Here is a 14,990-nt window from a genome sequence, read left to right as displayed (position 1 = left end):
TAATGAGTTAATTAGCCAATGGAAAGACTAGTTCTGGTGTTCACTGCTTAGCTCCAGCCGGTCCCAAGCACCAATCAAGCCAATGTGAAAGATCAGAAAAGCCACCATGATCTAGCCATTGCAATGAAAGACAAGGGCTGGTCCTTGCCCCATCTGCGGCATCTCCAGGGTAAAAGATGTAACCATCATAGGGAAGGAGAAGAGATATATTCAACTACACGGAGGAAGTACAGCCGGAGGTTTGGACTCTCCTATTATGAGTGCGGGGAGTGATACAAGTCATTGACGTTAAAAGGGATTAAATTTGAGCAATTCTGGGTTACAAATCAGCAGTTATCTTGAAAGATGATAACCTCTTTCAACACACGCATAATGCTATCGCAACTAATTATGTGAGAATTGCTTTATGACATGACGCACGATGCTAGTCCATCCTTCAGCACAAGCGCGCTAGCACTCTAACCTTAGGTATTCAACCACAGTCCTTAAGTACCTGCTGACAGTGTTGGCGCAACTTACACGATCACAAAGCAAGAAACATGATCAAACGGGAGACAGCAGCGCCTCAAGCTTCAGTCGTTGTCTCTATTGGCGGCGACCTTTTCCTGCTTAATGAGCTCAAAGCAGTTGTCGAGCCTCTTGAAGGCGACGAGAGGTACCTCCCAGCCACTTGCTCACTGAACGGACAATTCGCACGCGAGCTTTTACAGCCAACGAACTCAAGACTAATCTATGACGACGATACTTGGCCGTCGGAATTTCTTGAAGGTGTGCCTTGATCCAAACTTCTGAACGAATACGTTGTCAACGTAGCCACAAAGAACTAAGCTGCAACGATGTAATACTAATTCATTATAGTGCTTATCTTTCCCCGGTCCAAAGGGGATTATACGGGCTTGAGCGCAACTGTCCGTGAACTGCCAGGTGACCTCACTCTACCTGTAGGCCCATACATTCTCCATTCCACCACTGGTCGGGTCTATAGTGTCCTCAAGCTCTATGATGACTATAACAACGCTTTCGTGGGCGGAGTCGTGCCGGACGGCTCTTTTCGATACAAATGGCTTCAGTGTTCTAACAAGATACCTGTCCCGCCCAGGTATTCTAGCGACCAAGATCCGAAGTTACCCCTGAATGGATTGCGATTTGGTGTCAAAGATGTAATTGATGTCGCGGGACTAGAAACTGGGAATGGCAGCAAATGTCATCGTGAACTCTATCCACCCCGAGAATCTACGTCCATCTGTATACAAAAACTTATTGATGCTGGTGCAATTATGGTGGGAAAGATGAGATGTTGCCAGTGGTGTGATGGGCAGGATCCACTGGAACGACTGGAGGAGGTGACGCCTACGAACCCGAGGGGTGACACTTTCCAAAAACCTTCGGCATCTAGCTCAGGCTCTGCTGCTGGTTGCGCGAGCTACGAGTGGCTCGACTTCACAGTAGGGACTGACACGGGCGGTTCTGTGCGGCATCCTGCTGGTGTCAACGGGCTCTACGGCATTCGACCATCCCATGGCTCGATGGAGAGTTCTGGTTTGGTCTGCACCGCTCTTATGGACACACCAGGAGTCTTCGCACGGGCAGCTCACATCGCTGAAGCAGTGACAAAAGTAATGATGACGGAGTCTCAAGAACATCGTCTAACAAACAGTACGCGATTCAAATTGTTGTACGTCGTTGAGCCAGAAGTATCAGAAAACGAAACCCCAAAGTTCTTCTCTCGAGCCGGCCAAGGTCCAGAAACGGCCACTCCCGCTGGCCAGATCATGGAAAAGTTTGTGCAGGCATTAGAAGAGAACCTCGAATGCAAGCGCCAGGAGACAGATATTTTCGGCCTTTGGAAAGCGACACACCCAGAGTGTACGTCGGATGACATGTTGAAGGAGACAAATGATGTTTATAAGAACATTGTGTACGGGCAACTTTCGCGTGATGTTGTTCAGCCTTTCAGTCGCGAATACGAGGACCGTTACGGCAGGAAACCCTTCATCGAAGCAAACACGATGGCCCGGCTCGAACACGGAGCGAGCGTGTCTGACGCCGAACTCCAAACTTCCATCAGAGCTTTCGACGCATTCGCAGGTTGGGTCAACCGCGTGTTGCTACCAAGACCTTCTACCCACGGCGACGGGATCGAAGAAATACCTTTGTTGGTCTACCCACAAAGCTGGGGGAGGCCGACATATAGGGACGATCTAGGCAGGATGAAGTCCGGTCAGGTCTTTTGGAATGGGTTCTCAGCGTACTCCTTGAGTTATTGCTCTGGTTGCCCTGATTTCACCATACCTTTAGGTGAAAACAAGTTTGCGTCCAGGTTCACAGGGCACGATGAGTATCTCCCGGTGGCCATATCATTGATGGCTCCTCGAAACATGGATACAGTGCTGTTAGAATTGTTAAACCGATGGACGAACGCAGGTATACTGAGGCCGGTTGACTGTGGGTCGCGTCTTTGGGCAAAAACGAATGTCTCCATTTGAAGTGATCCCCTTTTCGCCCAAGGCAAATTCGGCAACGGGACTGGATTGTATCAAAGCCAAGACGTACTAGACATGCTGAATGACCTAGATTGGCGTGTCGGGAGAGTTGCAGTTGCGAGATATACGCATGCACAGTTTGCAGTTTTCGATTTGATTGATTCATAACAGTGATGTAGCCAACAGAGCCTGGCATTGGTGCCAACAAGCGACAGTCATTAGTGTTAGAAGAAAAATTTTCTATTTCTTTTTCTTTTTACTGAGCAGGACTCGCAGGCAATATTTCTAGCCTGTCAAGTGGGAATAGCCTCCGCTACTTGCGCCACCTCTCTCGATGAAGGGAGCACTGCTACGTCTGAGTCCCCATCCTTCGTGGCTGCCACGCCCCGCAGTGCTCCAAAAGTCTAATGCGCTGCGCTCTGGGGATCTCGCCGAACCGCTAATAAGAACGACATTATTATTACCATTCTCGGGCTCGGATGCTGCGGTTTGTGTGGTTGGCACACTGCCAGTCTCCAGGTTCTGCAGCCCGGCTTTCTCCAGTTTTATTTGACGGATTCGTTCCTCGAGGATGCGCTGTTCATCGTCTAGCTTCTTGATAGCATCATCACGCCGTTTGCGGTTTTCAGCTCGGGCTGCGTCCTTGCGTGTCTGGATCTTCGCTGTTGCTGCCTTCATGAACTCCATGTGAATCGACTCTTCCTCCTTGTGCGCTTCCAACCACTGCTTACGGCAATCTTCGATTTTACTCAGTGTGTCGTTGTAATGTCCGATACGAGTCGTGGGTGCCTTAGAAGGCCGGACCTCATCTCCAACAAGGTCTTGGACAACAGTTACGGCGTTGTCTTTGCGCACAGCAATTTCCATGATGAAATCTTGGTCGTATATTCGCTGTTGCTGACGGTCAACACACTTATCGATCGAAGGCATCCGCGAGAGAAGAACTTACAAGCTTCGGGCTCTCATTGTCGCCACCATTTGGGCGGGCGGGGGGTGTAGAAGGGTCGGCCATATTGAGAAAATGTAATGGAAGCTTGTTGAAGTACACTCACGATTCTTTTATGGCAGTCGCTAAAAGAGTTTGTGGTGCTTAGTAAGTCATTCTTGCTGGCACCTACAAAATGGAATGATAGCGTGTCCGTAATCGCTCTATTATCACACATTGCTTTCTCGACAATGTGGTCTTTCTTGGTTGTTCTAGGTTATTCCATGAAGACCAAGTAGACACGATAATCGAGTCTTTACCGGTAGTGACCATCTACTGAACCAGGCAAATTGTAACTATCTTTACAAGAATGATGGCCTGAAATAAAGAGAAACAGGAAAGAGAAAGATAGAAATTGTCTTCCAGATCCTAAAAACTCCGCCAGCAGTTGCATAAGTTTCCTTGCTCATCAAAATCAAACCCCATGTTGTTGTTGTCGTGTCTTTTCCGAAGATTTGTGGCGTCATGTTATGAGTAACATACAAATCCGGAATGACATACATCGAACCCCATTACCTTGTAATCCAACATCGACACATGTGTGTTCTGTACAGAAACCAGCAAGTTAGCACGGAGATATAGTACGGACCTTAGCAGTCAGCGATGTGACTTGTGCGGTTCGTGGGTTAGTCATATTCTTTGATAAGAAAGATGAACCTACAAGATTTGATTTTCACCAACTCTTCCGCCATGATCAGATTAGCTGCTCCGTGGTGATCGTAAAATGACCACAGATCCTGCTCCGTAGACTGATACAAGCATTAATCAAAGCCCAAGAGTACTGTCAGCTAACCAGCCAGAACCCAATATGTAGAACAGGTGGCCATGACCAAAAAGCAAACAGCTGTCGCACTTTTATAATGCCCACGCAACCTTGCAGTCTTGACCAATTTATCAATGTCCTGGTCTATTTTTGGGTGATAGTTGTCTTTTGGGTCTTAGTTTTATTCGATGGCTGGCTCTTTTCACCGCTATTGATAGGAGCACTGGCAACCTCGGAAAGGGCTGCTGAGATACTGTTTGCTGCGCTACGAGTGATAGCTCTTCTTGGCTGGGCAGGAGCGGCTGGGTTTGGTGCATGTTTGGGAGCAATCCGTCGGAATTTGGAAGGCCTCGCGGCGGTGTTCTTATAAATAGGACCTGTAAAATAATTCGGCAAAGCTTTCCGTCGTCGGGCAGATTCTGCACGGTCGTAAAGCCTGGGTATCATGTCAGTCGGAATAGGACGAACGAACAGCTCTAAATTTACCTGAGAGAATCAGCACTGGCGTAGTGCTTGTGCGTGCCAGGGTCAGTCAGGGACTCAATTGACTCCATGATGTCGCTCGGAGTTTGAGTAATGAGTCTGGCTAGTCGAGTACTTGATGGTAATGGTTGGCCCGTCTCGCTGATGAGGACATGGCTGTTGGACCTAGCGCGTTGCGCAGGGTAATATGTTGTGATACTTTCGACATTTGATGGCGTGGTTTGCGACGATGTCTTTTGAGTGAGTTCATTCGTGTCATCGGCATGTGCTTTAGCCGCCTCCCTATCTATTTTGTTGTCGCCAGCAGCAGAATTGTCGTGGCCACTGGCGATTAGCGGTACGCCATCGTCGCTATCTTCATCTTCCTCAGAAGACAGAGGTTTGTTAGATAAGTTGAACATCCATTCTGGGGACAATCTTCCCGAGGATACTCGTCCCGAGACTAATCGCCCCGAGGATAATCGCCCCGAGGATAATCGCCCCAAGGATAATCGTCCCGAGGATAATCGTCCCGAGGACAAGCTTCCTGAGCGAACGCGGCGGCGAGGTGCGAACGATAGGGCGGTAGAAACACTCCTCGATTCCTGACGAACCTGATACAAAAATCATTAGATAGATGCCAATCTGTGTATGAGAGCAACAATTCACCTTATCATGCCAATGGATCCATGAGTGAACCAGTTTAGGCAGCGCCTTGGGTTCCTCAACAATCTCCCCATCATCTTCGAGCTTATCAATATAATTGCGACGGGCCAAGACCAGGGCTTCAGCGATATCTGTTATATCGCTCAAGCCCAAGAGGAGAGCCCATGGAACTTGCTGTTTGACGGTTTGCCAAAAACACTCCGGGTCACTGGTGTACTTGTGACGGTTATCGTGCCTGGTCCCGGCACATGAATTAGCTCGCTTCCTCGTGCTCAGCTGCTAGTTTCTGGTACAGGGGGGTCGGGGTCATAAGTCCTTCTCCAAGTAGTAAGACGAGAGCCTCTATGCAGTTTCCAGAGACTTAGGAGGGCAACGCAATTGTAGCATGTTTTTGTTTTGGTACCTACATGACTTGAAATAGTTGGGCAATTTTGGCATCGACATTCTCGTATTGCTCCAAGTGCTTAGCCCAGGAAGCATGCAATTGCTTCAGCACGAGACGATGGGCCATGGGGCCATCAGGAAAGATGAATCCATCCTGTGAGATGTATCTGTGAAGGGCGAGGGCTCTGGTACTCATGTCTGCGGTGATATTCTCGACGGCTAGAGCAATAGCGGGGGAGTGGATGGCTGGGCGGTCGAAACCCGGATGGTAAAAGCTGTAACAGGCTGGCGATCATACAATACCTCAGCAGGTGACAATCTAAGCTCAAAAATGGCTAGCTTTGTAGGTGCGCTGAAAAGTACAGCTGTTTCGTCAGCTGGACGAAATTCCAGGAACTGTGAGTGGCTAACGATGGACACAATGCTTGAAAGCCCAAAATAAACACGCTAGCAGCTGCCAAGGCGCACAGATTCATTCTATGCTACCCACCATTCTGACGGCCGGCCAACCACCCGGAGACTGCATCGCCAGTGGGGCCGAGTCGGAGGTGATGTTGCGAACCTTGCTCCGAACTTCATCACGCCTAAAACCACAAAACATAGCCCTTCACATAGCACTACATTCGGAAATGTAATCTTGTTCAATCCCTATTGTTAGATACTTATAATAGAAGAAGAAAAAATTGTATTCATATATTATCATAACAAAATGCACACTCTCTCAATGCCCATAAGAACGTCTGTGAGCCCACTTCTGATGCATTGATGACAACCTGTTAGGCGAGGGGCCTGTGTCTCAATTTTTCATACTTAGTCTCCTGAATAACATATTCCGCCTTTTTGGCGATATCAACATCATTTGCATATGCTTGTCCATTTGTGTAAAGTTGATGCTCAAATCTGACATGATATTGTTCGTGCAAATTAGCTCAGCTCATTATAGTTGGCATGATTTCTCTGTCTCACTATGTTCTAATGTTAGAGGAGCTTGGGCAAGTTGTGGTAATAGTATTTGTTGCTGCACTCTTGTGCGGCTCTTGCAAGAGGTGTGAAACCGCATAGACGCCACCCCTGACCATGCCTAGATATTAAACATTTGTTGTGATTTCAATCACGTAGTATGCGGTGAATACTATGAGTATCAATTTTCCACCATGCCAAGTCAATGAAAGGGGATCTTCACCACCTCCAAATGCTAAGTAGTCATATAGCAGGAAACTCATTGTTGCAACAACCAAATTGCCTCCAGTCTTTCCGAAAACTATTATGTTCCATTTTCTTTTTCACTCTTTCTTTCTCTTTTTCCTTTTTTCTTTTCTTTTTGCTTCAGCTCACAGATATTCTGAAATTCTTATAAATGATCCTCGCTGGTATGATGGGGTCGTTTGCCCGTTTGCCCGGAAGTACATTGATGCATTGGTGATACGAACTGTTTCTAGGAGTGGTTCCTTTCGTTCTCCTAGAGAAGATACTGTACAGTCGTTATTCATGCTTAGTAAACCAGTCAAAAGTGTACCCTTGGATCCCATCAGACCGGTCCTTCATTTGGCAATTTATGTGTCTATTTGTATACTGCAGTGGAACACGATGGAATATAACGGAGCACTGGAAAAGTAAAGGAACGTATGAGCAAGTACGCTAAGACGAGAAAATGCTTATGTGAGTTGAGAATGTATTGCATGTGAAACAAAGGGGTTTCTGATCTTTATACGCACAAACGTAGTCTCTCACATTTCGACTCGGGCTGCTTAAGGTTAGAACTCTGGGAATCTCTTGAAGAAATACTTCATCTTTTTTACGGACCCACCCACCGGAGGATCCAAAAATACCACTCTTAGGAGTGACTATATCACATAGCAAATAGACATTTCAGGTGATTGTAAAATGAAATAAAAGTTTCTTAAATTTGATAACAGATGCTGTTTGAACGCCTACCTCCCTGCCCCGGAGAACGCCGACTATGATGACTATTTACATGACCAAATATCTTCATGACACATAGAATTTGTTTGTCTATTCCTCGTCGGACTCGTCCTCGGCAACCTATGACCATATTAGTAGTGCACTACACGTCAACAGATTCATGAAAACTTACGTTGTTATGGAAGTCCTGTCCGCCCTTGGTCTCAGCAATGACACCAACGCGGATGCAGAAGTCACCAAATCTCTCGCCCTCCTCACGTTCCGTGGCGTACCTCTTCAACAGTGGCTTCATGATGTCGAGAATCTCGTCCTCCTTGATGCTGGATCGGTATAGCTTGTTGAGACGCTGACCGTGGTAACCACCACCAAGGTACATGTTGTAAGCGCCGAAAGCCTTGCCGACAAAAGCAACCTCGGCAAGCCATGGACGAGCACAACCGTTGGGACAACCAGTCATACGCATGACAATAGAGTCTTGGCGCAGACCGTTCTCTTCAAGGCAATCCTCAAGCTTGGAGATGAGGACTGGGAGGTAACGCTCAGACTCAGCCATAGCAAGACCGCAAGTGGGGAAAGCAACACAGGCAGAAGAGCTGAGGCGGAGGCCAGAAAATTGGATGTTGTCAAGCTTGTACTTGGCCATCATATCCTTGATTTGCGGCAAGTCCTCATCTGTCACGTTGGATATGATCAAATGCTGGTTGCCTGTCAAGCGGAACTCGCCCTTGTCAAGCTTGGCGATCTCACGCAGACCAGTCTTCATTTGGAACTCGGCAGTATCCTCGATACGACCGTTCTCGATGAAGAAAGTAAAATGGTTGAGACCGTTCTCATCCTTCTGCCAACCGAACGTATCGATATTGCTCTGGAAGTGGAAGGGTTTCTCAGGCTCGAAAGCCTTACCCCACATGGCCTCGACCTTACCGCGGAAGACGTCGACACCGAGATCGTCAATGGTGTACTTGAGACGGGCGTGCTTGCGGTTCTTACGATCACCATGGTCACGTTGAACCAGCATGATCTTCTCGCAGGCAATGTGTGCCTCCGAGGCTCTGACATAACCCATCATGCGACCGGTCTGGGGATAAGTCTTCTTGTTGTTGTGAGTGGCACCCATACCACCACCAGCAAGAACGTTGAAACCAGCTAGGGTGCCGTCTTCGCCCTTAATAGCAATCAGACCTACATCATGTGCATAGACATCGGTATCGTTGTGGGGAGGAATGGCAATGGTGATCTTGAACTTTCTTGGCAGGTAAGTGGGTCCGTAAAGAGGCTCAAAGTCCTGGACAGCATCACCAGCAACAAGCTTCTTCTCCTTGTCATCTTGCAGCCAGATCTCATGGTAAGCCGTAGTAGCTGGTAGCAAATGGTCGCTGATCTTCTGTGAGACGGCGTAAACTTGTCTGTGATACTTGGACTGAGTAGGTAGGGAGCTGCACATGACATTTCTGTTTACATCACCACAAGCGGCAATAGTAGTCATTAATGCGCGGTTAATGGCCTGCATGGCGGGCTTGAGTTTGCCCTTAATGACACCGTGGAACTGGAATGTTTGTCTGGTGGTAAGCTTCATCGTCTCGTTACCCAGCTCGTTGCTGATGTCATCCATCTGAACCCATTGCTTGGGTGTGGAAACGCCACCAGCCAGTCTGCAACGAATCATGAAGGAGTAAGCGGGCTCAAGACCTTGGGCCTTGCGCGCGTCACGAACATCACGATCATCTTGCATGTAGGTACCATGGAACTTGGTGAGCTGCTGGTCGGAGGCCGAAATAGCACCGGTGGACAGGTCATTCAACCCCTCGACAATGGTGCCACGCAAGAAGTTAGACGCAATCTTCATGTCCTCGTTGGTGATCGGCGGCGGCTCGTCGGGAAGACCCTCGATGTTGGCGACGCCGAGAGATTGCCAGAGCCGAGGTTCCCAGTCTGAGTATCCCGTCTGGAAACCATCGGGATCTTGGTCATCGCCGAGACCAATCTCGGCGAGACGCTTGGCACCGAAGCTGTCGATCTTGCGATCCAAGTCCTTGGCTGGCTTGTTGTAGTACACTCTGTCCTGCTTACGAGGCCAGTAGTGCTTGTCACCAAGACCGAAGACAGAATAGTTGACTGAAGCCAAGTCTAGATCAGTGTTGTCCTTGATGGCGTGCCAGAAAGGAATACCATTCTGAGGGAACTCTCCTTGGCCTGCCGTTGCAGTAATAAAGACAATATTCTCCTCAGAAGGAAGGTCCTCGACAGGGTAATCCTCCATAGCCATGACGGTCGTCTTCAAACCTCTAGCCCGACCTCTCGTGCCCAGTCTCTTAGCCAAGTTTTGGGCATTGCCGTTGTCGGAAGCGAACAAAATAGTGAGTGGAGCACCGAAGAGTCCCTCCAGCAACTCATTGTACGCATCCTTAGCCTTGCGCTTTTGCTGGGCGCGAACCTCCGTGCCAAAGTCTTGTGCAAGACTGGCAGCGAATTGTGGTTCCCGGCGCATCAGCTGGGTCAGGTGGTTGTCCCTAGCCAAGAACTCCTTCAGCTCTTTCTTCACTAGCTCTGAATCCAAGGAGAAGTTAGGCTCGCCCTTGGTATCGTTCTCGGGATTCCATCGATACAAAGGCCAGTAGCCGGCATCGACGGCCTTCTTGGTCTCTTGCAAAACGGTAAGCGGAGAATCGTGCTCGCCAAAGTATGGCAGGTATGCCAAAACGATTGAAGGGCCATTGAACTTGTCAGCCTCGAGCATAGCCTGCAAAACCTGAGTGTAGGAGCTGTAGACGGCAGTCGAAGCGACATAGGCATTACCAAAGTTCATAGCGTACAAACCAATGTCCTTCTTGCGACGGGCAGCATCAGCTGCTGATTTCTCCGAGTAGGGTGTTGAGTCGATGATCAGCATGTTGACGTTCTCGCCAGAGGCTAGCACATGGTGCACACCGGAGTTACCCAAGTCATACGACCATGCATCTGAGCCAACCAACCAGAGGGACTCCTTTCGGAAGAGGCCCTTGCTGGAAAGCAGCTTGCGGGCAACAGACGATCCGTCAGTCTCGAGACGAGCGACAACATCGTCGGCCAAGTCGCTGGCCTTCTGAGCATCTTCGGCGGTCGCGGACCACTTAGCTAACCACTCCTTAGGGGCTTCTGTAATGAAATCCTTAGAGATAGCAGCATCCTTAACTTCCTTGATGAATCTCTGTCGATGCTCCTTGCGGGCCAAGAGCGATCCAAAGCCGAACTCGGGACTGGCTGAAACGGTCGCCGAGATACCTGCGTTCTTCGAGTTCAAAGCGTTGGCGACGTAGACTCTGTTACCGAATAACTGGTCGAGGATCTTAGTGTAAGCAGTCTCAAGCTTAGGCTGGTCTAAGCCCAAGCTTGCCTCAGGCGCCTCACGGTTGCCCACCTCCAAGTTCTGAAGGGGCTTAGGTGAAGTGAGGTTCTGGAAAACGCCCCTCAGTGCTTGCGAGACAGTTTCAGGTGCAATGTATCCCAGTTGGTATCCAACAATGTGCTCAACACCACCAAATCCACTCTTGACTGATGTCAGCACATCGATCAAAAGAGGGCCCCATTTTGTCGTTTTTCGAGAGACTTGTTCCAGAACAGCTATCCTTGTGACCGACTTGGGAATGGCCTCGATGAGCTTGGCACCAAGCCATGGCCGGTAGAGCCTTGCGGTAATCATTCCTGACTTTGCATAGATATCCGTCGAGGAAGCCGAGTCGAGAGCCTCTGCAAAGAGACCAGCATCTGATCCGAAGACGAAAATGGCCTTGTCAGCCGTTTGAGGACCTGACCACTCGAAAGCATTGTACTCCCGCTGTGTCAGATCCTTGAGCTGCGCCCAGATTCCAGTAACGTACTTGTAGATTTCCTCGGAGGTGACAACTGGTGGGTTGGCTTCAATGGTGGTTGCCGATGACACGCTCGGGGGACCAGCCGAGTCACTGGGAGAACTTGACTTGTCTGAAACGTCTGTGGAGGTTGCCTTTGAGGCAGCTTCCAACACTGTAGAGTCTGCCAAGTCGGATGTGCGGTTGGTGGCAGGCTCAGGCTGGTCATGAACCACAGCGACTCTTCCGTCATCGGCGTAGATGCTGGAGCTCTGAACAGAGGCGGCCTGGAAGCGGCGTACATCGCCCAAGTTCAGGATATCCAGCACTGCTGAAGCATCCTCGGGGCCAATTGGGGTGTCCCGCGAGCTGGATCCCGCATCAAAGAAATGAATGACACCTTTGCCTGACTGGATGGCCAAGGCATGTGCCGTCACAGCCATGTCCTGGGCCTCCTGTAGCGACTCAGACTGAAGGAATGTCCATCCCGAATTCCTGATGGCGGTAATGGCCGAGTAATCGGGTGACTGGGCGGGGCGCAGAGAAACATGAAGAACGACGGGGTAGTTCGCAAGCTTGTAAAGATGTGCAACGGATGGTAATAAGATGGTCGAGTCAGTGGTCACTGATACAAGTTGGCCGGATCGAATCGGTGTGAATACAGACAGGAGGGGGTCTGTGTTGTATCTAACAGTTTGGATCTGGAACTCATAGAGTCAATTAGAAGTTCCATATGCACTTTGAGTTGTGTAGGGTCGGTCGTTCGTTCGTACCTCTGGAACTGCACCAGCGGTCCTTGCGACCAGACCCTGATCCTTTCTGCCAGCATATCGTTTCAGATGTGAGGAGAAAGCAGATTCTTGTTCCTTTGATGACTGGACCGATACAATTATATCGCTTGCCAGGTAGGCGATCCTCGCCACTACAATTACAAGCACATGTCAGTTCTCAATGGCTCGATTTGGCGATGCTGCGTGCTGTGATTGGTGTTGTGGCGGGGTGCTGCCATCCAGAAGGAGCAAGTTGCCCCGCCATGGGAATGGGTATAAGATAGCATAACATAACGCAACGCAACGTTGACTTACCGGCCTCTTCAGGCGTGCGAATCTGAATATTCTGTGAGTCCATCTCTGATCCCAGGGTCGATGAAGGAGCAGCAGAGGATGAGTCCGCCTTACGAAAGAGAAAAGACATCGTCACGAAGTTCAGCGACGAAGTCGGCGGAGGAGCATTACTAGTAGAAATAAGTTTTTGCTTTCAAGACTTTTGGTTTGGACCTTCGGCCTCGTCTCAAGTTCGGCATCTGCAGCGAACGAATGACGAACTAACTACAGGCCCAGAAGGAGACATAGTCATGTTTTCGCCCCGCTACCACATTTTATTCTGCTCTTTCGAGATGTCGCCATTGACATTTTCTGCGACTGCGCGATGGCGTGATCGTTTAGTTTCCCTTGGTCAACCAATCCCGTCTGATATTTTGTCAGATGAGGACCCTGAGAAGGTAAATGAGGCGGTGGATGCCCCTGGGGTAAGCGGCAGAGCGGTCCTCGGAAGCCCACTGAAACGGGCCACAGCATGCGGCTGCCCGGGCGTCGGTCCACTATCCAGGCACTTGGGAGGTCTCAACACCCAGAAGCACCCATGCACCCGAGAGCCGGAAACTTGGGTGCTTTCCATGACATTGTGACTAACTTTAAATTCCAGCATCTGAACCCCGTAGCTGTCAGTAAAGTGGTAGAAGATAAATATCCTGGTTGTTGCCACAAGTCAACATGTGATGCTCCCCACAGTAGGATCAGCCGATTTTGATGTTTTGTTGTTATGATTTATAACGCATAGCTTTCTATGATGCTCTAGATACAGAATACACTGGGCCGATAAGCGGTCGACCCAGATGCGCCCCATATTGCGTGTGTCACGACGAATTGCACAATTTCAATACCGGACAAATCCAGCACAAGTCGCACCGCTATGCATATGCAATTCCCGACAGATACCGGAATCCCGAATCCCATATGGATATCCCCCCTCGTGGTCTTTCTAGATGCAGATGCCAGCTCACGCGACAGCGGCCTTGCCACGGAACCTTGAGTTCATGCTTCTCGCCCACTCATCCCTTTCCGCAAGACTAGGAAGCCAGTAACTTCTGCCCACAGAAACCATCTTTCGGCCCACCTTGCCTTTCCAACCTTCGCCTTCTGCCATACCTTGTGCGAAAGGGTTTTCAACAGACTGGGATTCGTCGTCCCAATTTTGCTGATCAGCGCCCTCTCGGTACTGGAGCAACACTGAGCGTGCGTAGGCCATAATGACGAACATGAAGTAGACGCGGATGAGCGTGAACAGCACGACGAATGTCATGCTGGCTGTAGTGTCAATTGCGCCCAAGAAACCACCCTCGGGTGGTTCATCCGTCTCTGTTGGCTCCGCCGGCTTGGCTCCAACTTTGTCCAGAGCTAGAAACCAGCTCACCGCAAACAACGTAGTGTACGCTGTATTCACGAGCGTGTCGATGATATAGAGCCAGGCGAAGGCGAGGTTTTGGAACGGCGTTTGTTTTCGGATATGCGGCAGGCAGAATGCGAGGATGCCGAGCGCGACGACCGAGTAGACGTATAGCGAGAATTGGACGGCCGTCAAGTGATAGCCGGTCAGAACCGCGAGTAAACCGTAAAGACCTGTGGCCTTGTTGAACAGCAACGACAAAGCAATCATTTCGGCGCCTGTTTGAAGACTCATGAGCCCGCAAAAGGTCTGTACATGTCAGTACTGCGCAATCTCCAAAGCATGTGGTGTTAGCTTACCGTTGGCCGAGGCATCCTTAGCTGTAATCCCATGATGAAGTTATGTATCGAGAAACCGCGTTTGAGATTCTTTCGCGTCGCAGCTTGAACATCAAAGCTGAAGGGTCCTGGCGATCAAGAGATCTTATGGAGTTCGTTTTTACGATTGAAATGACGACGCAGGCTCGGCTCGTCCGGGCACAGAGGTGTTGGATCGGGGGTCCACACCCCCACGACGTCAATTAAATGCTCGATCAGCGGGTTAAGCCTCAAGGCTGATAGTGTGATTTGACATCAATGCGCTTCTGTCAAGCAGCATCAATCAAAGCATGCAGTCCAAATACAATTACCCCTGGCTAGTTGCGATAACATATGTCATTTTTTGTAGAGGAATCTCTAAGCGCCATAATCGCCGTCTTGAAACTGGCCATTACATTCGTTCCATAGTAGTGGCTCCCTTATAAGAAAGGCGTATCAGCGTTTGTTATACCGTGGCTGCGCGGCAGGGCGAGTTGCCAACCACAGCTAATAAGGTCCCGAAGGTATTTAACAGCGTTATCGGCTAAGCCTGACGAAATTTGACAGGCGAAAGTCAGGTGGAAGTATCAGTTGGCCGTTTACAAACTTGGCAGAACCGTGCTATTTCAAAGGTTCTAATGGGAACTGAACTGGAACGCTTTATCAAAAATGTGAATTGTCAATAGTTGGTCTTTG

The 14,990-nt window shown here is 49.4% G+C and overlaps 5 protein-coding genes across 5 annotated transcripts; 1 reads left to right on the top strand and 4 right to left on the bottom strand.

Annotated features, from left to right (window-relative positions):
• Positions 1-539: 539 nt before the first annotated feature.
• BKA67DRAFT_687106 (amidase signature domain-containing protein) lies at positions 540-2,754 on the top strand (the record flags this gene model as incomplete). The annotated part of the gene is made up of 2 exons (XM_046109042.1): positions 540-768; positions 859-2,754. 2 exons carry the CDS (start codon positions 540-542, stop codon positions 2,484-2,486), a joined length of 1,857 nt encoding a protein of 618 aa, XP_045964878.1. The 3' UTR covers positions 2,487-2,754.
• Positions 2,755-2,768: 14 nt separating this feature from the next.
• Positions 2,769-3,495, bottom strand: BKA67DRAFT_653907 (uncharacterized protein; the record flags this gene model as incomplete). The annotated part of the gene is made up of 2 exons (XM_046106467.1): positions 2,769-3,374; positions 3,433-3,495. 2 exons carry the CDS (start codon positions 3,493-3,495, stop codon positions 2,769-2,771), a joined length of 669 nt encoding a protein of 222 aa, XP_045964877.1.
• An 880-nt stretch (positions 3,496-4,375) lies between these two features.
• BKA67DRAFT_667665 (uncharacterized protein) lies at positions 4,376-5,939 on the bottom strand (the record flags this gene model as incomplete). Its single annotated transcript, XM_046108620.1, has 4 exons — positions 4,376-4,667; positions 4,718-5,307; positions 5,363-5,594; positions 5,767-5,939. 4 exons carry the CDS (start codon positions 5,937-5,939, stop codon positions 4,376-4,378), a joined length of 1,287 nt encoding a protein of 428 aa, XP_045964876.1.
• Positions 5,940-7,620: 1,681 nt separating this feature from the next.
• On the bottom strand, positions 7,621-12,971 carry BKA67DRAFT_549068 (uncharacterized protein). Its single transcript, XM_046101549.1, has 3 exons — positions 12,579-12,971; positions 12,267-12,415; positions 7,621-12,194 (listed from the first exon to the last, which is right to left on the bottom strand). Exons 1-3 carry the CDS (start codon positions 12,685-12,687, stop codon positions 7,809-7,811), a joined length of 4,644 nt encoding a protein of 1,547 aa, XP_045964875.1. The 5' UTR covers positions 12,688-12,971; the 3' UTR covers positions 7,621-7,808.
• Positions 12,972-13,551: 580 nt separating this feature from the next.
• Positions 13,552-14,330, bottom strand: BKA67DRAFT_653904 (Inositolphosphorylceramide synthase subunit Kei1-domain-containing protein; the record flags this gene model as incomplete). The annotated part of the gene is made up of 2 exons (XM_046106466.1): positions 13,552-14,247; positions 14,298-14,330. 2 exons carry the CDS (start codon positions 14,328-14,330, stop codon positions 13,552-13,554), a joined length of 729 nt encoding a protein of 242 aa, XP_045964874.1.
• Between the last annotated feature and the right edge of the window lie 660 nt (positions 14,331-14,990).

This window comes from Truncatella angustata (genome assembly GCF_020726525.1).
Source record: "Truncatella angustata strain MPI-SDFR-AT-0073 chromosome Unknown BKA67scaffold_1, whole genome shotgun sequence".
NCBI lineage: Eukaryota > Fungi > Ascomycota > Sordariomycetes > Amphisphaeriales > Sporocadaceae > Truncatella > Truncatella angustata.
The sequence above is the reverse complement of the archived record's forward strand: the minus strand, read 5'-3'. Positions and strand labels throughout refer to the sequence as shown.